We start from the raw sequence: 25,591 nt of genomic DNA on the forward strand, positions 1-25,591 counted from the left end.
GCTGCTAGAGGAGGCTGCAAGGGAGAGGGCACCCCGGCTCCGTTTCCAGCCATCACTTTGGAGTGGCTGTGGGAAAGAGGAGTCCTGCTGGACTCTAGGAAATCATGTGCTGTGGCCCCACATGCGGGTGAGGCTGTTAATGAGGAAATTTAAAGGGGCTTAAGGAATTACAAGGATTGATTTCAGTTAAAGCGCATCGAAGCAGCCGGTCAGGGTAGGGATTAAGGAAATGCACTCACTGGTATGTAGTGCAATCCCAGTTCCATTAATTTAGTTGGAAAGAGGCTTTGTGCGTTTTTAATGTAATCAGGTTTTAGAAGGGATGTTGCGATGGGCAGCCCAAGCTCTGGGATCTCCGAACGCCCCAGCAGAGCAGGGTCCTGGCTCCTTTGCACACAGTCTCTGCTCTCATCAGCTCCTTTGTCTCCTCCTCAGTTGTTTCCCCTGGGCAAGAGGACATGGAGGTTATCTGGAGCTTGGCCTTGTCCTGCCAAATAAGAAACCTCTGCCCTTTGCTCACTATACAGTCCTGCTCTCTGTCCCATCGGTCTCCTGGCTGGTGGACCTTGCCTTCACTCTCTGATGTGAGACTTGTTCCACCAGCTGCCTGTGTGCCAAGGCTCACGGGGACCCTGTCATCCCCTCTGTCCCTCCCTCCCTCTCTCCTTCCCCTTTGCAGACTGTGCATCTCCTTGGTGGCTCCTTGCAGCTCCCACCACCCCGAAGAGGAGATGCTTTCTTTGAGTTACTTTTGCGTGAGTGATTGAGCCTGTGATGGTAACAGGGCCAGCATCTGCAGACATGTGAAGTCCTCCTGTTATTTTATTTGCAGTGCCAGCTTTTCCATGATGCCTGGCCAGTAACATCAGCCATGACCTGGAGGGACAGGGACAAGAGGTAGTTTGGTCTTCTTAGCGAGGTCAGCCCGGAGATCTGCCTGTTGAGGAGGGACCTTCAGAGGTGTTGAATGATGAGTGCGATAATGCCAACTCCTGCTGCTCCGTGGTGAGCTGTGACACCAAACTCAAATCACTTTAGACCTGAAGCTGGACTTAACCCACGGTCCTGGTCTTAGAAGGAAATGCTGCCTCTCCTCTGTGATCATCCCGCAACTCTGAACGTCTTCCATTGAAAAATCGACCTTCCACGTTAGGAGGCAAGGATCAAATGGGTTGAGAACAACTGGTCCTCCTTTTTTTGCAAAGGATTCTTTCATATATTTTTAAGTGCCAGGACATGAAACAGTAGATCCCTCCTTTCCGCACTCCTGCCTTCTGCAAACAGCCCCGACTGCTGTCCAAGCCAGCCAGTTAAAGGGTTAACTATAACTGGATGCCTGAATGGCTGCCTTACTGATCCCACGGAGGTAACTGAAAAGACATGATGCATCCCTCACCCCTGCCCATCCTGTCACTGTCTACCTCGTCCAGCGAGCCTTTCGGCTCCCTGCAGTGTCCCCTCTTCCCTCCTGCCCTTCCCTTGCCTCTCCACCTCCTGCAGACCCAGTTTCTATCCCTATCTTTCTCCTGTGTCCTGTCTTGGAAGTCCTCACCTAGAGATCAGTGATCCATGAGAGACAAGCTCCTTGCTCGTGGTGCAGCATCTCTGTCCCCCATACGCTCTGATTCCCTGCTGCAGTCCCTTGATCTCAGGCATCAGAGAGAAATCTGAGCAGCATTGCGGTAATGCATGTCACACCTCTTGCTGAGAAATTCGTGAGCTTGCTAGAACAAACAGTGCAGGGAAGATAAAGGTTGGGGGCAGGAGCTATCAGGAAAGGTACCAGAAAGATCCTGTAGTGGACTTGGTGTCTGTTTGAGCACAGCAGGTCCAGCATGCTCAGCTAGGAACAGGACACTTTGCAAACAGTATTTTTGCATTGATGTTTGAGGTTTATGGAGCATAGCATCCTGAGACCACTGGTCATGGGTCCATATTTTGAGACTGTGCAACAATTTCTGCGACTGACGATCTCCAGGTTTTTGTGCTTGTTAAACGCTGCGAGCTGCCTGTGCTGCGCCAGGAAGACACTCATTGCATTTAATTAACATTTAATTTGCTTTAAGATTAGATTAAAATGTGCAATAATAGAAACTCTCTGAAAGGCGGGAGAAGGGGGAAACAGGCATGCTACAGATTGGCTCAGTTGCTGGTGCTGAAGTGTTCTGCAAGAATTACATATGGAAGGGAAAAATACTGTGCTTCCCTCTGCAGTCACAGAAAGTATTTGGCATCTGCTTGGCAGCAGGGCTCAGAGAAGGGCTTTCTCCAGCGCTGAGAAGTGGAGACTGGGTGGCTAAATCCTCCTTCCTCCTGTCATGGTCTGCAGAAAAGAATGGCCTTGTTTGATGTTCAGGGAATCTAGTAGAAGAGATGCCCTTGGGCTGGAGAGGCAAATCACAGGCTCTGCCCTTCTAGAGACCATGTAAAACCATTAACCGGCACGTATATGTATTTCAGAGGAGACGATGCCAGTCCCGTGTAATGCATGTGTGTGTTAATGTTTCCCTCTCCCTTTGTGTTCCTCCCCATCCCGAGGTTATGTAATGAAGGATGCTGTGGATGCGCCGGCTATCCCGGGAAAGGGCTGGTGAGGACGCGAAGGGCCAGCAGAGGAGCAAAGGCTCTGGGGCTGGTTTGAAATTCAGAGGAAAAAAGCAATAAAACCATTTTCTGCCTGGATAAGCCTGTCAGGAAAGAGGCAGTTTTAGTCTGCTTATGTAACCCCGAGTCTAAAGAAGCTGCTTGGGATCCTGGCGGGGGTCTCGTGGCTCTGCAGCACAGGCTCACCTTGCAGGTGCTTGCTCCCTCTGTTCTTCCTCCAGCCCACTCCTGCCCACAAGCCCTGGTATTTGTGCTGTTTCTGGTGCTGCTGGATTGTGGTGACTGATTTCTGGTATTGCTGCCCTTTGCTCTCCTCTCACACCTGACCAGAGCAGGTCTTTCCAAGAAACCATCCCAAAGCGCAGCCTTTAAAAGCCTTTTTGCCAGTCAGAGCAGCTGAATGTCTCGTGTGGGTGAGCCTTCAGCTGCTCTGGTGCTGTGTCCATCCTTAGCATCTGCTTGGCATCTTACTGGAGATGTTTCAGGGTCCCTCCCACAGATGAGGGAACCAAGGATGCAGGTTTGATGAGGCACAGAACCACTGAGGTGTTTTGGTTGGGTTGTGGGGGTTTTTTTGCCACTCTGGCTAAACTTATAATCGTCATCTTCTTTGGTTTTCCCCTGCTCACACCCCTGCTCCCCCACACCGACCACAGGAACAGAGGGATGAGGACACGCCTGGGCTGCCTGTCTCACAAATCAGACTCATATAATGATTTCACAGCTATTCTTCCGGACAAGCCCAACCGGGCTTTGAAGTGAGTATAGCTGCAGCATCCCACCCCACTCTCATTTCTGTCCTTCCCCTCCCTACCCACCACCCCCTTTTCCTTTTATTGTACTTTGTATAACCTTTGATTAGTTCTTTTAGGCACAAGGAAGGAGGAAAACAAAACAGCGCTGATACAGCAGGAACAGCCTCAGAAAATACCTGTATCATTGATACGAGTTCTCCTGTGAGACAGGACATGCACACGGTCCCCACTGCTGTACGTGGGACATGTCTGCACGTATTTGAAGATGTAATTTATCTCCCTGTCATCATAAATCATAGTCTGAGCATTGACTCGGTATAAAAGGTGACCAGCATTTTCAGGTCACAGTCTTCCTTAGCTAAGCCTTGTTATTAATCACTACCAAAAAGTCCTATATTGGTTTGCATAACACTTCAGGTAGATGCTTCAGACAATCCAGAGTCCTGATTTGAGATGAGTGGGATGGGATTCATCTGATCACAAGTCACTGCTTACATCTAGGCTAAGAGTCTAACCTTCCCCTTAAAGTCAGGAGAGAGAAATAAACACTTCTGCAGGGGTGGATTTCATTTCACTTAACTTTTGGCATTTACAATGTAAATGTCTACATCTGAACTTGTTCCCTGAGCCTCTGCTTAGAGTCAATGAGGAAAAATTTTTCCCTTTTTGAGTGTGATTCATCTGGCGTATTTTACCTGCCTACCTGGGGATATGAGGTAAAGACAGTCAAGTCCCTGCAAGTCCCTTGGTATTTCCTCACTGACTCGAAAGGGAGCCCAGGGTGACTTGCTCGCCTGGAGACCTCTACATTGTAGACCTCCGAAGTTAGGTGAGAAGAATTCCAGCCTTCCTCGGTGTCCTTGTCAAACAGCCCCAGAGGGGATCAGCGGCCGTGGGCTGTCTGTAACTTGCCTCTTCTTTTCTTTACAGAAGGCTGTCAACAGAAGAAGCAACAAGATGGGCAGACTCTTTTGATGTCCTTTTGTCCCATAAATGTGAGTAGAGATCAAATTCTACCTCTTTTTTCCCTCATAGCCTTAGGACTGGTTGTAGCTAGGGCAAACAAAGTAAGCACTGCATAGCACAGGAATGGTCCCTCGGGTAGCTGCTTATTACCTACTAGGCAATGGTCAGTCATTTATAGGTAGGACTTGTCCTCTGGTTAAAAGGCAAGGGAGTGAGTTTCTGTGGGTTCCCTTCCTGGCTTGGCTCTCACTGGGTGATCACAACTGATAAAGTCATCAACCCAAGGTCTAGCCTTCTCCAGCTGCTGGGGATGCACTGGAGGCAGGACCTCAAGGCTGTAGCTGTGCGTACCGTCCTTTGGCAAGTGCCACTGAGTCCAGTCTTTCCACGTCAGGAAATGGCAGGTTCTCAGCTTGCTAAAGCCCCCTGGGATCCGCGACACCGGCTTGTCTCCCTCTCCATCCAGCTGCTCTTCTGAGCTGCTGTGCAGCTATGCCATGTTGAAGTGCTGGAAGTGCTACGACACAACACTGTATGTGGTTCAGTAACCTTGAACAACTTGCTCTGTAGCAGAGAAATCATGCATGGTAGCCCTTAACAGGATCTAATTTACAGTTACCAAGGCAAACCTGAAAATTTCACATCTGGAAACCTTGTGCAAACGTATAATCAGCACACCTCGCTCCATTCAACAGATCAATCCTATCAGTTCTGTTCAGAAAATATCATTCCGCTTCACCGATGTTTTCATGCTGAGAAATTATAAACAAGACAGCGAAGTTCACAGTATACATTCATTAATGTGTTTCTATTGGAGAATAAAGCAAGAGAGACTCGAGGTTGGGGAGAAGTCAGTGTGGGCGGTGAACTATTTTATTGCAATAAGGAACTGTCTGGTTTTCTTAGAGATTCAGATTTTTTCCGCACCTATATTTTAAAATATAAGTGTGGAATTATATTATTATTTTAAATAAAGTGTAATTTTGCTGGATTTCTACTGAGATGACAACAGTTTTGGCAGGGAATTAAGTGACAACTTTAAACAGGCTGGCTGTCCAAGGCAGAAAAAGCAATATATAATTTTAGCAGCAGTATCTTGTTGAGATCATTGCTCTTGCAGCCAGTAGAAAAAAAAATATGGTGTAGCTGGGTACGGCTGAGAGGGAACATTTCTTTTGTCAAAATTCTAAACAAGAAGGGAAAAATGCACCAAAGAAACTATAGGATGCCTGGGACAGGGGAGGGGGAAGGCCAGGATATTCACATCAGTGTTACAATTCTGCACTCAAGCACCTGTTCCTCCTTCACCAGTGCAAAAGTTGAAATTTTCCTTATTAGATACAGACTGCAGCAAAAGTGCTTTGGTTACAAAAGCCTGTGAATTCACACATCTATCTACTGACATTATACAGACTGTTCCCTCTTTAGTTGACTGCTGCGAATGCTAAATCAAACCTTATTTCAATTATTTCATCCAACAGCCTCCACAAGAGTGTCTGTTTTTGTTAATAAATTAGCCTTATAGAGTGATAAATGAATTATCAGAATTTTTCCTGTCTCTAGAATGGAACGTAATTCTGATAACTCTCTTACACCTAATGAAAAATATTCAGTTCCTAATAGCAACAGAAGGCGATCTTTAAAATTTAAATTAATCTTTTTTTTTTTTTTTTATCAGCAGTCATGGTGACATTGCCTGGTGATCAGTGACAAAAAAAAAATTGTTTAATAAACTGCTTTCTAAAGGAATATATTACAACTGCTCTGCACCTGAAGTTTCTGGAATTGCTAGCCTGGCAGTCAAAGGTTATAACGATGCAAATACAAAAAGCTCTGTTGAAACAGAAGTGTTATTTCAGTTACACTGGTTTTAAAGGAGAGAAGAGCATATATCTATAAAAGGAACTGTCTTGTAAAATCATTGTGGTTTCGCTTATGTATACTTGTATCCAAAACACAGAAGAATTGCCAAAGATCTGCTATGAAAACAGAACAAAAGAGAGTTGCATTTTTGCTCTGAGAAACTCGTGGTGATGTTAGGTAAGGAAGTCTCGTGCCTTCTCTGACCAAAATTTCAGAGTAAGAAAAGCAGTGCCTGGCCTGCCTGCACCTGTCTGTAGTAAAGCTGCCAGCTAATATTCCGTCCTTCTCTTGGCAGCAGAAACAGAACTGTCTCAGTCTAATTTCTCTGTGACTGCCCAGGTGAACAATATTAGCCAGGGAAAATTTGAATTCATGCCTGGGGGCACGGGCTAAGCACCAGCTGGGCTCAGGGAGAATTTCCCCTGAGGCTTACAGCATCAGCAGGTAGACCGCTTCTGCTTGACACATCTGTCATAAACTCTTTCTTTGCTAGACGGACAGTTCATCTATTTTGGAAGGGAGGTTGTGATGCTGATTTCAGGGGGTTGAGTGGTGCTTTCTGCTGCGTCAGATGTTACGGTGGTTTCGGGTCCCTTCCAGCCAACTTGTTCTTTGGGGGGAAAAAAACCCAGAGTGCTCAAGTAGGACTCGGAAGCTGGATGTAGCAGCTGTAAATGGGGCAGTCCTTGTGGGTAATATTGCAAGGGGTTGGACAGATGCAAAAAGGAGCTCCAAGGAGCAAGAAAGTGGATTGGAGCTCCCTAAAAGACTTTCTGAAGTGCCAAGGTGAGCAGGCTGCCCTCGTACACGGAGGAGGCTCGCAGGGCTGCAGTACCCTTTACGGGAAAGGCAAACAACTTGTACTATTCCACTTCCTATTTTAATGAGTGTCCAAAAGGTTTCTAAATGGAAGTGACCTGAACAGGTATTATGCATTATACAGGCTCTATGGAGAGTGTCATTATGCTCATTTTTTTCAAATATCCCTTGAAGTGTGATGGCCCTGTGGAGCTCCCCCCCCCCTTCCCTCTCTGCTGATTGTTTTAATGAATGACCTCTGTAGGTAATGTTTGATCCTGACATGCTATTTCTGGCAGCATCTTGAGTGGAGAATTGAAAAACCCTTGGTTTTGAAGCAGTTGCATGTCTCCAGAGATTCCTGGGCTGGGCAATGTCCCTCCGTATACAGTGGTCTGATTTGGATTCATTCCCTGGTCATTTAAAGAATAATTTGTGTTGACATCAGCAAGAGATTGTGAGTAGGAAAGGTAGAAAGGCTCTCTCTGTCACACCCCCACCTTCCTTTTGCACTGGCCTTGGGACTTCAGCATCCCTCAGCCTAGCCCTCTTAGAGTAACTGATGCTGAATAGGAGAATGCAGTTCAGCTCCGTTTCATTGACAGCCCCAGATGAATAGGTCAATGCGATGATATCCTACTTGTTTTTGCTAATGGGTGAAGCAAATCAACTTGAAACCATAGGGTCAGCCAGCTGATCCCCTTTTTACAGCAGGAGCCTTGTCTGAGCTCACTGCAAGAGATGCAAGCACAGCGTAGTGGTGTTCCCTTGGGTCAGGGCTTCTGAGCACAGCAAGCGACAGTAGAAAGGAGTTTGATCCTACTTTGCAGCAGGGAATTGAGAGAGCAAGAGACAGATCGTATGTAGGATGCTTCCTTGGATGCTCAGGGAGCAAAAGCAGTAGTTTTAACATGCTAGATTTTGGCATCTTTTCCCATTTTGTGCCAGTGCAGATTAGCAATGGCTCCCAGGAAAGTGGAGCTCAGTGTGGTCCGCAGAGTGTGTGTGCTTGCATGTGAGTAACAGAGGAGTAATCCCCACTCTGTACCCATGCCCAGGAGGTACAGGCTGGTCAGGCAGATGGAGATTTCTTTTGACAGGCTGCTGGAGGGAAATACAAGCAATGGCATGTCTCATTCTGCATCCCTCACGGGGCTGGACACATGGCTTGTCATTTGTCCAGAATCCAGCAGGACAGTCTGTCCTCAACCCTTAGTCACTTTTCAACGAAGCGTTCGATACAGAAAACCTTTGTGCTGAATTTCCATTTTTATCTCAAGGGTGATTCCCCCCCCCCCCCCCCGCCCCATGTTTTGTGATGTCTTTGCTCTTCTGCACAAACTTTATTGTCCTCCTCCTCCTTCTGTTGTCTACACATTGCTCCTCTTCCTACACAGCACAGGAATATCGCAACCTACTCGTGGTTCTTTCTAAGCCAGAACAGCATTAGCATTAGCATTGTGCTGGTGACAAGCAGCTAACACTCACCAAAGCAATGCTAAGCAGCAATGAGAGCTTGTATATATGCTGTACAGAGCATTGTGGCGTTGTCTCTTCAGCCCTGGACCCAACATGCTCCACAGAGCTAATCCGTTCATCTACCAGCCATAAGGATTCTACCTTTATTTCCTACATGGCATGAAATGCATGCATTAAATATATGATTGCTGATTGCTTTCTTACTCTGACAGTGGCTAATGCCTGGTTATTAAGCTGTCTGCCTGAATGATTTAAGCCACTAATCTCAGCTCTTCCTTGTGTTGCTGAAGCTTGCCTTAGTTAGACCTGTGTTGCATTTTGGGCTAGCCAATTCAGTCCCTTCCTCCACAGCCCTTCTTGCTGGAAAGGATCCCTTCTCCATGGCCTGAAGAACAACATTTGAATGGGATGTCAGGAGCGTCTGAGTCCCTGTCCTCACATAGTCATTGATCTGCCTGGCAGTCTCCATCTATAAAACACAAATTCTTGTCATTGTCTAATTCACAAGTGACCTGCAGGGTTATAGCTGTACGGTGCACTGCAAGATCTTGGGATGGGGTAACGTACAAATACTTGCACAATCCTTCCTGACAATCCTCTTGTGCATTCCCTTGGTCTATTTGAATGGAGACCAGAGCATTTTGAAGCTGACATTTGCACTGCAAAAGTAAAAAGCAAATGTCTTCCACTCCTCATTCAGACTCTTGACACTCAGTAGAAGAGCTCCATTTCTTTCCCTTCATCCTACCTGCTCCATCAGTACTGATTTACTCCTTTGGCTTCAAGCAAGGCTCACCCTTCTTGAGTCAAATTCCTGAATAAGTGTCCAATAGTTGTCTTGAAGGGCTGTGCATCTATACCAGTACAGCTGTGTCTTCTTGAATGGCCATGCCTTTAGGCTACACGTTAGGGATATCTTGTCCTGCTGCCTCTGAAGACTTCTAATCCTCCTTTTCATTTCTATGCTTTTTCTGTAAAGCATCCCTTTGGAATCGCACTTCTCAGGTGCTCTGACCATCTTCCAGGATATTTCAGGAGGCTAACTCAGTAGGTGATGCTCTCCTGCTCATATCACACTGCAATCCAGTGCTGGTTGCCCCAGCAAAAAAGCTATCCAGTTGGGTGGGGTGAGCTTTGAAATGCTGATCATTTGTGAGCTTCCCCTTGATAAGCCTTCAGGTGCAGGAGGAGATTAAAGTCAGCATCCAGGTCAAATTCCAGCTCAGGTGGTGACAGTCCCCACACCTAATTGTCCTCCTGCCCTTTCAATTAGATTTGTCATTGTTCCATGATAAACTTGTGGGCAGCAATTTACTACTACGCAGTCATCTGGGCTCACATCTCTGATCTCCTGCTGCCAGGCACAGCTGTAAATGCTGGCAGGCAGTCAAAGGCTAAAGATGAAATCTGTGGAGAACAAGGCAGCCTCGAGTCAAGGATGACCTCTCCTGTGTCCAAGGCTGCCTCTGCAAGGTCCTCCCAGGTCTGGCCTCATCGTTTCCAGCTCCTCAAAGGCTGTGAGGAGGGCACGACAGGAATATATAAAGAAGTGGAGAACAACCAGACACTCTTATTTATCTATCCTCCATCTAAACTTACTTGAAGATAAAAGGAGCCGACTGATGTGAAAGCAGGAGGCAGAGCATATGGAAACCTCCTGGTCCCAGGAGGGACCTGCTGTGGCTGCTCTCTGGGGCAGGGCTGGAGCAAACGCCTTTCTCACCTCATCAATAATGAAGAAGTCCCCTTCTTTTATCAGATATTATATTTTCCAGGTATTCTATTTGCCATGTAAAGCTGCTATTTCTGCAAGTGATCCTCTGTCAGTGCTGGGGCTTTGAGGCTGTTGTAGAGGAAAGGGGCGAAAAAAAAGACCAGGACAGAGAAAAGGGAGCAAGACCTCTGCAGGAACACACAGCAGAGACTGTATAGTCATAAGTCATAGTCAGTGCTTGAGTGCTCTAATATTTAATGTCAAATGTCTTAGGAGCTGATGATATGTAAAATGACATACATCTCAGGGAACTGCTGCTTTCTCCCTTTTGTACTTTTTTCTTTCTGAAACCTGTCAGCCTGCTGTTATGTCTTCTCCTTTTCCACCTGCAAAGACTCCCTGCTCCATTCTCAAGTCCTCCACTTGCTCCCACCCAGGCCCCGTGAATTTTATAGGCATTAAAGGGGACACAGGTTTTGAAAAATTGTTCTGTCTCCTAGACTTCAGGAAGGGGAGCAGCCCTAAAACATCTCTCTCATTCACCATATTTATCTACCTGTGGAGAGGCTCAAAGCAGCCATGTGCAGCACGATCCTGACAGGTACCCTCTGCGTCCTCGAGATGCCTTTGGCACTCTCTGCTCTGCAGGCTTCGCTGGGGCTAATGTCACATTATTGCCCCGGGCTTGAACCCACAATTTGCACTGTTAATTGCTCTGCAGTGTTCATGGACAAAAGCCCTCGTTTTGTCCACAGTAACAGTGTGAAACCCTGATCTTCTCCTACAAGTATATTAATTAAGAAGTGGCAGGACAAGTTAGTGTGATACAGCTATTTCTGTCCCCCCTGGGGCTGACAAGAAGAAGCAAGCATAGCTGAGACTGGCTGTACCTGTTTTAGTTGCCAATTGCGGTGCTCTTTGCAATGCAGCGTGCTGATGGAGCAGTTAGCAGTGCAGAGCCCATTAATGAAGGAGCTTTGAGAAACATAGAGTGAAGAGGTTTAGCCTGTAGTTTGGTCCTGTCTGGCCTAATACATTTTCTGCCTTTCCCTTTGAGAATCTGGGCAGTCAGAAGTCAGACATCTCCACTGGCTTATGCGCAGCCAGAAATAGGATTGTTAGTTGCTGTTCAGCACCTGGGGCCGTTTCTTAGGGCTGAGGCTCAGGACCTAGAACTGAAAAATATTTCCATATCCTAAGTTATTACCGGAAATGAGAGAAGCAGGAATAAGATTAGAACACCCAAGGGAGAAAAAGGGCGGTGTTACATTGCTGCTTCTCCTTGCATACCTGGTGCAGGCAAGAAAACAAGGACAAAGCTGTAAGGGAGTTTGTGGTGGATCCTGTGACATGGCTGGCCCCTGTCCCCGGTGGGCCTGGGCTTGCTGTGGACATGTGAAAATGACCGGCATCAGGCATCGCCCCTTGGGCTCTATTCTAGCTCCCACGCCCCCTGCCACGGGAGGAAGGAGGGCAGGCAGCACTGCCAAGATCTCCCGCAGCAGAAAGGGGGCAGGTAGAGCTCCCGACCCACTGCACTGCAGGAGTTCAGATCCTACGAACTCTCATCAGTCTTTGTCTGTCCCTGCAACACACACATGCACTTGCTCCCTCACCCTTTCGGGGAGTCTGACGAGTGTATTCCCAGTTCCATCAATATTTTTAGACGCTTGCTTGGAAGTAGCCAGTGCTGACTCAGGATGTTTCCAGTCATGAACAAATATTCAGACCCTATAGAAAAAGACCAGGTAAAGTTAGAAACATGTTACTGGAAAAAAAAAAAAAATAGGAGCCAAATTTATCCCAAGGCTAAAGCAAGAAGAAAGGGCACGTGTGAAACCTTCAGCTACTTCAACTCTGCTGGTGCCATTCAGGGAAAGGAAATAAAACACAATAGCTGTGTCCATAAATACACCCAGGCAGGAGTTTAAGAGGACACAGATTGCCTAATAAATCTTTCCATATTTCTAATCTGTCCCAGCTGACTCAGATTACATTACTGAAATGTCACAATTGCTAAGCATTAACAAGTGATAAGAACACTTTTACCACTGACTAGACAAGTAGTAATTATGCTGCGTCCTTTCCCTCTCCCCTTTATTGTAGCTGTAGCAGTTAGACTCTCTAAGATCCTTCCTCTGTTTAAATAAGAACTAAAAATATGTCACAAGGCAATAAAGCAAAGTGACAGAAAACATAGGAGACAAGTCCACAGACGCCATGTTTTATTAAAGGTTTTTCTTAATGACAGATAGGACATTACAAAGTGCTGCATTAACACGCACAAGATGCCGTGGCAAAGAGACTGTATCATTGAAGCTTGACATTTTCAAGAGGAAGTTTTCAAAGGTTAGGTGCCCTAATCTCAAAGGAAGCCTTTTGCCATGTTAGCTGGCAAAACATTTTTTCAGAGCAACAGCAAAGGACGTCTGGCTTTGTGGCAGGTCACAAGACTCCAGCTGATGCACTGGTGTAAGTTATGGGCATGTCCTGGGATCACAGACCTTGGGACAAAAATCAAATAGTCTTTGGTAGGCAGGGGTGGATTGAAGGATGTCTATTAAAGAGAGTGCTCCCTGCCCTCTTTCTCCTCCCGTTGTAACTCCCCGTGTCTCTCTTGCAGATGGGCTGGCCGCTTTCCGCGCTTTCCTGAAGACGGAGTTCAGCGAGGAAAACCTGGAGTTCTGGCTTGCCTGTGAGGACTTCAAGAAGACTCGCTCAGCAGCAAAGCTGGCCTCCAAGGCTCAGCGGATCTTCGAGGAGTTCATCGATGTGCAGGCTCCTCGAGAGGTGGGTGTGCCAGCACTCTGGGCAGGCAGAGCATCCCTCTGGCGCAGGGAGCAGGTCCATCTCCCCCAGCTGGGACCTGCGGGGTGCCAGGGGGTCAGGGAGCCCTCCCTTCCCTCCCAGAGGTGGTGGCAAGGAGTGGACAAGGCGGATGGGAATGCCATCCTGCCTGCTACAGCTGCCTCTGCTCACAGTGACTCATCCCCTGGTGAGGGCAACTACTTTGACGATACAAAATTAGTCACAGCCAATGAGTTCACTGGCAACCGCAACCTACATTTCCTAACCTCTGTGAGCTTCCTAGGAGTATTTCACCTTGCTCCTCTCATTTACTATCAATCCCTGAGCAGGCTATTGGGCTCGTTTCTCACAGGACATCTTGTATAAGAGCATCCCACGAATGACTAACTTGTTGACTCTCCAGGGAGAAGTGTTTATCTGCTGACTAACTCCCAACTCAATTAGACCTCCTAAAAGATGCAAGCAATAACTCAGAGCTGAACAAAAAGTGCAGTCACAACCTGAAGCCTGGAATTGTTAAGTCCTCTTTCAAGTACTGACAGGCTGATGCGACTGTCAGATCCTGCATCGTGATGTTGGGTTGTGTTATTGTATTCATAACGCAACCAGGAGGGTACTTATCTACCTGCTCTCCCACAGCAGTCCTCCTGCAAGATTGCATGGACGATTGTCACCATACAGGTGTCTGTGAGGGGGTCCCCCTAAAAGGGCTCTCTTTACTCCATCTTTGAACTAGGAAGGCTATTGCGAGGCCACTCAGAAGCACCCAGATTTACACCAAGTGGTGGGGGCATCTCAGGGCATGCTTCAATCCCCATTGCCCTCAGCGAGCATCTTCCTGCTGTTATTCATGAAGCTGGGTGAGATTTTCAGGACTGCAGGACTGAATATGGATTGGAAACATGAGCGCAGGTTGGACGGGGTCTTTCCTCTAATTTGGTCCTGCTGTCATAATTTTGGCATGCCAGAATGTGAAATGACCCTTAAGTGACACAGAGAGCTAATCTACATTTGTCATCCAAGTTAAGGCAGACAGCTTTACTTTCTAGACTCCTTTAAGTTTGGACCCAGGGTTAATAACAACAAATAACATTGTTTCAGCCAGGTTTTAAACAATAACCCTAACAAACACTGACTGCTTTGCTAGGGAAAGAAAACAGGAAAACTCACGTTGTTGGCTCTGCAAACAAACGGCAGTCATAACATGAGGGTGCTTTATTTTTTCAAGTCCCTGCTCGAGATATTGTAACATGAAGCTGTTATGGGAAAAATCGAACCATTTATTTTATAACAACAGAGTTTAAAACATTTAGTAAGAATGTACTAATAGTTTAGACCCAGCTAGAAGTTCATTCACCCTTATATTGGGCATGCAGTGAAGAATAAAGGGACTAGAGGAATCTTGGTCAACAGGAGAGAGGTTAGGCTGAGTCAGCATTTTTAGAAGATGTGCTACATAAACCCATGCTTAAGAGCCTGAATAAAAGTAATTTGATTTCAGAAGTGCTCAGATCACTATAAATCTAGTTAAACTTTTCCAAATTTGGGGCAGGATTCGTAACGCTGGATTACTAAACCCCACAGAGTTCGGGGGGCGGTTTAGGCATGGACAAGGGTAGGACCTGGGTTATGCTGCTGCTGCTTTTATAGTCACGGCTGAGACAAAATGTGCCACCTGAAGCAGGTAAACTGGTCACTCAGTACCAAACTCTCTTCTGCTACTTTTCCCAGGTGAACATAGACTTCCAGACACGGGAGCTGACAAGAAGAAACATGCAGGAGCCCTCCCTCTCTTGCTTTGACCAAGCTCAGGGGAAGGTGCACAGCCTGATGGAGAAAGACTCTTACCCCAGGTTCCTGAGATCCAAAATTTACACAGACCTGCTGTCTCAAACCCAGAGGAGGCTCAGCTAGAGCAGCGATGGGGCCCTCAGAAACCATGTGCTTCCCACAACAGCCAAAACCCATGTCTAAATGTGAAACTTTCTTGGTGTTAAAAGCAGTGGGAATGAGAAAAGAGGGAGAAGGGGAAGAGGAGGCTTCCAGGGTGTGATCCAGAATGTGGTATTAGGACTCTCTGAGTTTCTGTGCTTTTTCTGGTTAGCAGTAGCATCTTGCAGTTGTTGCTTCTCTCTAGCACAAAACCATAATCCTCTCTAGTCATGGGGTCATCTGTTGGGAAGGCAGGTTTTCTTTAAAATTACTACCTTGGTTTGTGTGTAAATAATGCCACTGCACCTTTCCATCCTTCCAGACACCTCCCTGGCTCTCACGTCTCCCCTGTGTTTGGAGGGGCCCTAAGGGCAGTTCTGAAACTTGTGAAGCTAAGTCTAGTCCAAAGCACCATCTCCCACACTGGCTGCTGGGGTCTGGATCCAGAGACCGTGAGGAGAGAGAGAAAGCAAAGGCACATGATTCATGCTGCTTCCCGGAGTGGAAACCATCAGCGAACCAAGCTCACCTTTCCATTTTTGTTGCAAACCTTATGACACCAGCTGCTACCCTGTCACAGCCCCTTATCTTCTAGGGATGGAGACTAAGAGTTATTTTCCGTATGACTGTCAAGGAGCTGAGTTTTTCTCATGAGGAAAGTGATCCCAAAAGCTCTCGCTAGACCTGGTCAGGCAAGTCTTCTAGTGTGAACGATTGTTTTTCATTAATATTATTTATTTGTACTGTAGTTCAGCCTCAGGACCCCAGTCGTCATTCAGGCTTCATTGTGCTAGGCACCATACCAAAACCTAACACAAAGAGGCTCCTGGCTGCCAGAGACATTAACAGGCTTGGTGGCTTCTTGGGAACAACCTGCCAGCTGTCGTGAGAGTCGAGAGAAGGAGTGTCCCATCTGCCCCATGCTGAGATGTAAGAAGAGCACAAGACCTGCCTGCTATGGCAGGTAGCATTTTTCATGTAGTACCCGACCAGCGACTGGCAGGGAGAGGTAACATGAAAAACACAATTATATTTTTGTTTTTTACTGATTATTGACTGTTGTTACCTACCGATTGTCCACTGTGGGTTCAACGCCATGTAAAGACCTACTAAAGACACAGACCCTGCTGCATGGTGCTTGCTTGAAAACAGGACACAGAGAAGCATGCAGTGAGCAGGACAAGCGTCCGGGTGTGAAGTGGTGTGTGAAGTGTACTTTGGCCCTATTCCCATCGCCTGGATAGCCAGCTGCAGGAGAAGACTCTGTGCAGATGTCAATTGTGTAGCACCTCCTCTGTGCTGTGCAATAATACTTACGATCTGAAGGCCTCATTTCTATGGCATTGCTTTTCCAGCTTATCAGCTGCCAGATTCTTGCAATATTTTCTAGCGGAGAAGCAGACAGCTTGTCTGTGGATTTGAGCCTACAGACCAGAGGTCTATTTTCTTAGTTTTATGAAGGCCTGGAAAGTGACCCCGTGGATCTTTTCTTTCTCTCAGTCACCCACAGATCAGAGGCTGTAAACCTCTGCTTTAGTTTAGGGCAGTGGGTAGGTTTGATACATCAGAAAGCTGGTGGTAAAGATGTAGTGTATGTGGTGTAAACTAGCTAGACTGAATTCTAAAGCTACGCATAACGTGTTCAGAACAAGATACAAAAAGCCTGCTTGGATATTAAAAGTTACTGTCCATGCATTAGGTAGGAAGCAGGTTTCAAGGCTTCTTGTAAGGATGCTGTGCAGGACATTATTAGACAAATCGGTTTAGGATCAAGATAGGGACGGTAAGCATGTTTGCTTTATTTTGGAGGTGTATTTCTGTGGTCTCTAAGGCACTAAAGTCTCAATACAGTGCAAGTGGAAAATTTATGTTCTGTAGGGAAACCTGCTTTTCAGTATCTGGTTTGTCGGCTCTAGAATTCTCCAGTTGTTTTGTAGGAAAAGATCAGTGAAAGGTGGGCACTGGAAAGTGCCCCAGATTCATCTAAGAGGTCTATATCATGCAGTGGCTCAGCTAGCCGTGAGTTTAGCTGTTCATGGGCCCATAGCTTTATGGCAAACAAGGTACCTGGCAAAGAAGGTCTACTGGGACAGGTGTCTAGGGAAACCTGTGCAATGCTCTGGAAGGAGTCAAAGACAGAAGCAAAGGACATAGAGTCATGCATCCAGTGGCTGTCCCTGATGGTGTGCGAGCTATACCAAGTGGAACAGTCACATCGCCTATACAGCCCCCTCCTGCTACAGGTGAAAGGGAAGGAGGAGGGAAAATCATCCCACATTGTGGTGAAACACTCTTAATGCTTGACCTGCAAGAGAGGATGCAAAGCCACTGACTGTGAGGAGTGGCTGGAAGAACTCTCCTTTCCAAGAAACACTATGCCTACTACCCCTGCATAACACAGGATGGACTGGGATCTCTCAGGGGCACAGGTTGCTTTGGCTGAAATAGTTCCCCTTGAGATGGCTTGTGGTGCCAGTTGTACCCAGTGTCACTGCGACTGCAAAATGGCACAGCGACCTGTGATCCAACCGCTGCAACACGGCAGCTCAGCTTCCCAATGCTGTGGCGTCAAACACGCTGAGTTGCAAGGGGTGAAGGGAGGCCACCTTGTCTGGCCCTGCCTTCCTCCGTTTCAGCCTCCTCTTGACTGTACACGCAAACAGCATCCCAGTGCTGCCCTGGATGTGAGAGGCAGCACCAGCAGGCTTATGCAGTCATTGCTTTTAAAGAGAAGGCAGAAGGCCATGTTAACTGCCTTGTGTTATTTCTCTCAAAGCCACCAATACATCTTCTGCGTGGGCTTGGATGATGCTGACCTCTAGTGCCAGCTGATGCATCCCAGACAAGGCTTTTCAGCAAAGTGCAGGCACCCATGGCAGCGAGGGTCGCAGAGACAACCAGGCGATGCGGAAACAGCAGAACCAAGATGTTTTTGTTGAGGAATGAGGAACAGAAACTCAGAAGTGAGGACAATTCCCAGGCTTCCCTGATGGCTACAAAGGCTGGTCCTATTCAGAGTGTGACTCCAGAAAGCCCAGGAGGTAACACCTCTCAGCAAGCTCCTCCAGCATCAGTGCTGGCATCCTTTCAGTTCATGTCAGAATTCATTGAAAAACTTCAAACACCCTGTAAAAACCAAGCTCCCCTCTCTCCTCCATCAACCTGGGGAATTGCTTTGAGCAGGCACACTCAGAGATGGCATTGCTGCAGTTGTGACAGCAACTGTATTCATGCAGGCTGATGTGGGACAAGTGTTTTGCCCATTAAATTGGTGCCAGATAATATCCTCCACGGGAAACATCCTAGAGCATAGAGTGGAGCAAAAGTATTGTCTGAGGCATATGAGTCTACCATGGTTATTTTTGTTGCCGCTCTTACAGTTTGTCTCTCTTGCAGGAAAGCAGATTAGTTATTTAAAGTATTTTTTTTTAAAACAAGAAATTGGCACCAGCTGCTTCTTTTATGCCAAATGTCAGCCTGAAGTGAATTCAAATAGGCAGCTTATAGCTCTTCCCCTTAAAACAGGGGCTGATTAAGGAAATAATGACTGAGCCAAAGCTTCAGAAAGCACTGAGTGATGACTAATCCTCATCAAGGACAAATATCCTATCTTTGATTCATCTCTTACTGATGTGAAATGGATATTCATAACTTACAAACCCCATTTGCCCTCTCCACAAGCACACAACTCCAAATTTTTCCTCCTGTTTCAAGTAATGTCGGAGTGTGCCATCACATGAAGAAAGGAAAAAAAAATTGTTTTGCTCAGCACTTTTTATTCTGTGTGTTTGCTGGCGTGTACCCAGTCAGCTCCCAAGTCCTTTGACAGCAAAAGGGAAGAAGAGTTTACAAATAGCTTTTTCTATAAGCTTTGGATGTTGTTAACTCCAGAAGCAGATGCAGAACCTGAATCTGCTTTGAGTTTCTTTCTCCTGCTTTGGCCTATCAGCCAGGTTTGGGATGATTTGCATCACTTTTATGGGACTTGTTAATGTACCGATGGGTCCCTGTCCTCCACGCTGGGAAGGCGTGAAGGGCAAAGTCCTGCTAGTCTAAGCAGGGGAGGGAAATAGGTGCGTGTGTCTGCGGGCGTGGGTGCGTGAGAGTGCATGTGACTTCATGTGTATGTTATTTAGTGTCTCCTACTAGAGAAGCTTTTCTGAGACATAGATGTGCATGTTAAAATAGGAGAATTAGGCATAAATGACATAAAATGAGATTTTTAGCCAGTGTTGTGTTTGCCTCGTGTGTAAGTTTGACTAGTAAAAGAGACATAAAACTCTGCTAGGTTTCCAGTTATCCATAAGAGCACATGTATCAAACTGAACTGAATGTTCACTGATAGACACAAAACTAAAATGTTTACAGCATTCAGAGCAATAGCAAACCATACCTCATGCCAGTCCTGGAGTGCCTCTCACCTGCCAGTGCAAGCTCTCCCCTCACTGGGGGCCTCTTGCTTCTCCCTCCAAACCCCTCTCTCTTTCTCAGTCCTGTCCTCGCGGACTTCCCTCCTCCTCCTCCTCCTCCTCCTTACGGTTACCTCCCTGAAGCACTCCTGTCCATGCCAACCTTCCTCTCCGCCAGCATTGCTTGTCCCGGTGTATCTGAGCCTGGGTCTCACATAACCTCCTCCCATGCCCTCCTGTTTGCATACCCTCCATCCCCATCTATCCCTCCTCTCTTCTTTGCCTTTTACTTCCCCAGATATTTGTCTCTGGTCTTGCCATCTCTCTCCTGCGTACCTCCTACTGTCGCTATAAAGCTTCTAGTAGCTATTCCTTGCCCATTATATAAGAAGAAAATGCTTCACATAATTTCTGCATTATCTTTCATTCCTGGGGCTGCTTCAGTTGTCTTCTTCCTTAGTACTGTGTTTTCTCTGGCATCGAAGCATTATATCACAGAACTAGAATTAAAGTACATTTTGCTGCTAGACCAGAATGCTTTTCTCTACCACTCACTCCTCGGGCTTTGCAGAGGCTCAGCTTGTCCCCAGTATTGTGTCTTCTTCCTCCATCCACGCTCCACGTGCTGCTCTTGTGGCAGCGGCTGGCTAAGTGAGAGAGGGTCACAGCTGTGATTCCTCTTGGCTCTCTGATATAAAAAAAGTGTAAATAAAGGTGTGTGTGTTGTATTTGCTTAGTAAAGTCAGTCGTTCTGCTCTCTGCCTCCTCTTGGTTTTACTGGAGGGATGTATCTCTAATTTGAGACTGCAGTAAACTCACCTGGAGTTCAGGGAACGGAGGGCATGGGAGGGAGGTGGCAAAAGGGGACGAGATTATTACTGAAAAAACCCAACATTTCTGGCAAAAAGGCACAGGAGAAAAGGAGGGTCCTGACATACCAGGGAGGTATGGGGACGAGCTGCAGTGTGAATCACTTGTCTCCACTAGCCCCACAACTCCCAGTTTCCATCATGTGCTGTGTGCCCCAGGCTGGATCTAAAGCATGACAGATGAGGAGCTGCTCAGCTTTGCATTTACAGCAAAGATAACGGTGTTATCCTAAAAGAAATGTCTTCATGTTGCTCTATCAGTGCCTGCAGTTACCAGCTAAAAAGCAGTGAGGGGAAGGAGGCATCTTGTGTTGTGTTTACTTATGCAGTCCTCTGCAGGATTACTGGTAATGAAGAGAGCAGGGTACAAGTACTCCCTGGGGTAGATCCCCCTTCCTTAAAAACCACAATCGAAGTATCTCATCCCCCTATAACCTCTCTCCCCCTTCCTCTACAAGCAACCCAAATCAGACATGCAGAGTTCAGATTTTTCTTTAAGCTCTCTGGCACTTCCATCTTTGGTGGGATGGCAGTGTCCCACCAGTGGGAAGGGGCCTTGAGGACCTGACTCCAAACCCAAGTACCGAATAAGTCTGTCTTAAATAATAAAGATTTCTTGTTCCTTCGGAAACACACTTGTGGGTGGCTCAGAAGAGATTTAGGAGGGCATTACTGTATGGAGTGAACTCAGAAGTCAGTCACCAGGTACCTCGGTAGAAAGACCAGCTCTTTTAAGACCTTCCCTATGCCATGTTTTTATTTTAATTAGGTCCTGATGCTGTAACTGCCTCCACAGTGTCTGGGTGCTGCTGGTGCTGGTGGATAACAGCAGGAGCTGTTTGGGCAGGACACGTGGGCTATTCAGTCTGATTCCTTCCCGTTCAGGGGAATGCATGGGCTCGGGTTTGGTTTGACCTTCCCTCTGCATTAGCTGCTCGTTTGCTAGGCTCACCTTCCCCTAACGAGGCTGGAGAAGCTCCTCAGCCATACCAGATGTCCGACCAGTGATGATATCCCCCCGAGTCCTGTCACCGCATTGTAAAGTGTTACTCACCTGTACTGTATAGAGACTGTGAGGACATAATAAACAGCCTGAGACTACTTGCTCTCTGCCTGAGTGTCTGAAAAGATGCAAGTCAAGCACGTTTTCCTGCATGGAGAGGAAAATGGGAACTGCGAGCCTGGGGATGGAGGGGTGTCTCCTAGCAGAATTGCTGAGGAGGATAAGGATGGAAGAAGCTTGTGCCTTCTTGGACCCTGCCCTCATCCTTCTGTGTGCTGGATTCACTGGTGCAGACATTCTGGATGGGGCAGCAAAGAAGGGATGTGTTAACTCTAAGCAGTCGGTCTCCTCTGTTGAAGCAATTTAGATGCAGTCTCCCTGGAGGTATAGTTTGGGGAGATGAGTCAGAAATATTGTCAGTAGGATCTAGGAGACTATAAGGAAGGTAAATCTGAAGAGTTTTCCACCGGTGCATTGCTGTCCTTTTCTGGGTATGCCCTGCTGCTGCCTGTGATGGATTGCCCACCCCAAACCCCAAAACCAAGGACCTGAGCACAAGCAGCATCAGGAGAAGCCATTCTTGGAGAAGGCTGCAGCAAAGGTTTCCCGCAGCAAGGGGCTGCTGGTGTCTGCCCGGGGAGCAGCTGTGGCCAGAGCTGAGCGGGAGCAGGAGCGCTGGCTTCAGCCCGGGGAGGCAGGCAGCATGGAGAGCGGTGGTGGCCAGTGCAGATGGGTGGTCTGACCAGTCCTTCATCACACACAAATTACCCGCTCCCCTGCACTGGGTACCTCATGGAAACCACACACAAACCTGCACGACCTTCCCGGGGGGAAAGCCAGGGCTGCAGCAGTGGGTAACTGCTTGTTCAGCCATGCTGCAAGGGGAAAATGGAAAACCAAGCACTTCTCTCCTTGACAGAAGCATGGCAGGGGGACACAAGGCTGCTTAACCAGCTGGTCAGCTAGTTCCAGCCTGACCATCTCCATGTGCGTCCTGCCGTCCTGCGGGGAGAAGTGGCCATAGCTGTGGAGCAAACACTCTTTATCAGCCCATTAAATCCACCGACACGCAGCCAGAAGTGGCTGTGATGAAGATGGCACGGCTCGGGCATCAGCCTTTCCCACGGACCTGATGCCACAGGTGGCATGGCTCCCACCTGCCCCTCTGGCAGCATTTTGGTCACGCTGTGTTACTGTCAAGCGTGAAAACAAGTGCCAGGTCTACTTCTCATACCAGGACCAGTGATGGGGAATACACGAGCAAGCGCTCCTGGGAAATGGAGCAGTGCGGATGGATCAAGTATGATCAGGCCATGAAGAGCAAACAAATGCTTTCTCCAGCTATAAAAAACAGTCCCAGGCTCCAGCAGGTGGCTCGCATCGAGGTCTCAGCTTGATCTATCCTTGGGGGATAAACTGGGGAGAGGCGAGCAGGACTAGGCTGACGAGTCACCAGCAAAGCTCAGGATGAGGGCTGGCAGTGGGGACAGGCGTGAACAAGTAAGGAAGGGGAAAGGCAAGGGTTGGCTCAGCAGGCATGTCTGGGAACCATGGTGTGCGTGAGCTAGAGGCGGGCAGCGAGAGCTGGAGAAGTCAGAGCAGCTTGGCAAGTCCCAAGGGCCAGTTTAGAGAGTTTTGAGGAGCCTGGGCTTGCTGGGGAAGGGTCGGGCAGCAGCTGAGGGCAATCCCTGGTGCTAAAGGGGGAAGGGAGGTGTTAGCAGGGGCAGAGACCAGAGTGAGGGCAGCTGGGGGTGATGTTTGGGTGTTAGCAGAAAATTGCATGGTGGGAGATGTGCTGCAGAGCGGGGCTGAAGCAACTCCGTGGGGGCTGCTGCCCACCTGGAGATGGGGCTTCGATGGGGAAGGGCTGAGGCCACGCAGAGCATCTCCTCAGCAGGTCTGGCAAGTGAGGGAAAGCAGTGACTGGGATTGGGCCTGGCCCTGGGCACGCTGAGGGCACTCCTCACCTGGTGCACAGCCCAACCTCCCTGCCAAAAGGTGAGTGTTTGCTACATGGTCTGCACAGGGTTGCATTTAAAAACAAAAATTAAATGAGCTTGTTTTTCTCTGGAAATCAGTGCACTGGAATTTATTAGTCCCTCTGTCTTCTTTCTATCCCCCTTTTTTTTGCCTTAATTCCCTTCCTTTTTTAATTGTTTTTTCCTTTTTATCTGCTGCTTCTTCCCTCTAAGCCTGCCTCTGAGCCAAAACAATTTACATGTATCCAGGGAAGGATCTGCCATTAGTGCTGCTCTGTCTCTCCTCTTAGTTAGGATATATTTAGACATTGGTGTTTTTTTTTTTTTCTGTTCAGTGGCTTTAAAGAGCAGGTGCTGGGAACAGAAAGAGAAGATTAAAAATACCTGCTGTCAGATACCTCTCCCTACGCAGATGTGCTCTGGCACTGTGCAAAGCGAGCACGCGAGCAGAGTGGATAACAGCTGCCCCTCAAAAAGCTCATTTGTAATTCTAATTTTTTTATTTCAATAATCTCTTTCCGCACTGCTACAAATTTCCAGAGCAGCTATTTCCTCTCGTGCTTCATGTGAACACACAGTGCGCTTTTGTTGGGAATCAATTAAACGCCCTGCAGGTTAGGGTGAGGGCCTGTTGTCGCACAGGAGCTGCCAAGGGACAAGCGCTGTGCCTGTGCAGGCAGCTGCCCATCCTGCAACGGGGTGGGGGTTACCCTGTATGGGGAAGCACGGATGGATCAAGGCTCACCTGCAACTACATGGACATGGTGTCCCACAGCAGCCCCTGTCCGTCCCTGTCTCGTAAGCTGTGACCGTGGCCATGACCCAGCTGCAGTGTGGCTCCCTGGGGACCCCTTGCAAATGTCCCGCTGCTGTTGCAGCCTCGGCGGCTTCCCTGCTCCTCCCAGGCACCATCGCCACCTTCCAAGCAATGCCGTCCTCCTGCCTGCACAGCAGCAAGCTCCTACCACGGGCGATCGCCTGACAGCACCCCTTTCCCCATTTCTTTTGCCAACATCTCTCCTTAAACACAAGCAGAGCTTAACAACAGCTTGCTGGTGGAGGAAGGGGCTGTGCAACACAAGCGGTGCCTTTAAGTCATCTCCCTGATTTAATGCAGACAGCTCCCAGTGACTTGTCCGGCTTCTGACAGTCTCTGCTGAAGCAATGCAGGGAACTGTCTTCAGGTTTTACAGTTCCTGATTGCCACCTCTGTGGTTCCCCATCGGTTTAGGAGAAATCAGGTGTCAGGCTCCTCAGTAAGCCTGCCTGGCCCACACCTTCTGTGATGCAGTGAGCCCCCAGCAGCGTGGCTCGCCCTGACTCTTCCTTTCCTCCTCCCTGCCTCCCCTTCCCACCCATTTCTGTATCATCCCCTTCTTATTCCGCTCAAACCATATAAAAATGCAAAAATACCTGGTACCAGAAACTCTCCACAGAGCCTGGCTGTGCTTTGGGGCACATGCGCAAAGTGCTTTGCACCCTGTCACCAGTGCCTCCCTGTTTCCCTGTTACCCGCCTCATTTGTGTAGTTTTGGGGCTGAAAACTTTATTTTCCTATTTTTCAAGGTTGCTGACACTTCACAAATAGTAACCCAGAAACAACAGCAGCAATACCTGGGGCTGAGAGGTTTCGTGTTTTGCTTCTGATGGGGAAGCCGGTAGCCGTACCCCTGCAAACGCCAGTGCTGAGCTGGCAAAGGGCAGCTGTGGGTGCAGCTCTCCCACTGCAGGTGCCTCCATGGTCCAGCCATCTCCCAGCCCAAGCATGCAGGGTCCCCCCAGTGCACCCTGCCTGGGTTGCTAGGACCTCCCTGGTGGAAATGAAACCCCGAGAGGGCCAGTCCCCATGGATGGAAGGTGGGCTTCATGCTGGCAAGGCTGCGCACGGTTACGGGAAGGGAGCCCGACCCCAGGCATTGCGACACAGATGAGTTTTTTTTGTGTTCCAAAACAAGGACTGATAATACAGGCAACCGAGCTGGAGCCGCGGGAGGCTGCTAAGCTAACTGAGACAGGAAGCACGTAATTAAATTAGATATAGAGTGGCATAAAGACATCTGAGTACACATACATTGTTGGGCTCAGAGGCTATTGCATAACCCTACTGAAGAGCTCCGCATTGTAAAATATTGCACCTACTGCATCCCACACTGGTGAGCTGCCTATCCTTGAACAGCATCTCCCACCCTGTTGAAGGGGAGAGTTAAAAAAGCTGCCCCAAGGGAGCAGAGCTGCCAGCCGGTGGTTTGTGCAGGGCGCTGGTGGCTATGGCAGAGCGGGAGAAGGGTCTGTCCCGGCCTTGGCGGGGAGGACATCACTGGAACAGCCCGATCCCATTCCTGCGCCTGGGCTCAGACCCGCACACATGGTACTGGCACTGCGGCGTGTCCTAGAGCCGTGCACTGGTTTCAA

The 25,591-nt window shown here is 48.1% G+C and overlaps 1 protein-coding gene across 7 annotated transcripts in view; it reads left to right on the forward strand.

Annotated features, from left to right (window-relative positions):
- The window catches only part of RGS8 (regulator of G protein signaling 8), a 29,456-nt gene extending 8,158 nt beyond the window's left edge, over positions 1-21,298 (forward strand). For 3 of the 7 annotated variants that reach the window (XM_087734084.1, XM_087734082.1, XM_087734081.1), the window contains 6 exons: positions 833-1,366; positions 3,261-3,362; positions 4,290-4,354; positions 12,803-12,969; positions 14,719-14,840; positions 15,242-21,298. In XM_087734084.1, the coding sequence (XP_087590210.1) occupies positions 1,341-1,366; positions 3,261-3,362; positions 4,290-4,354; positions 12,803-12,969; positions 14,719-14,840; positions 15,242-15,476 (717 nt within the window). In that variant the 5' untranslated portion in view covers positions 833-1,340 and the 3' untranslated portion in view covers positions 15,477-21,298. Of the gene's footprint in view, positions 1-832; positions 1,367-3,260; positions 3,363-4,289; positions 4,355-12,802; positions 12,970-14,718 lie in introns of all 7 variants that reach the window. The other 4 variants (XM_087734080.1, XM_087734078.1, XM_009462488.2 and 1 more) reach the window with 3 other exon arrangements.
- The last annotated feature ends 4,293 nt before the right edge of the window (positions 21,299-25,591 follow it).

The sequence above is a fragment of the Nipponia nippon genome, unplaced genomic scaffold, assembly GCF_047370975.1.
Source record: "Nipponia nippon isolate SJK-2023a ecotype South Korea unplaced genomic scaffold, ASM4737097v1 scaffold_5, whole genome shotgun sequence".
In the NCBI taxonomy this organism is placed as follows: Eukaryota; Metazoa; Chordata; class Aves; order Pelecaniformes; family Threskiornithidae; genus Nipponia; species Nipponia nippon.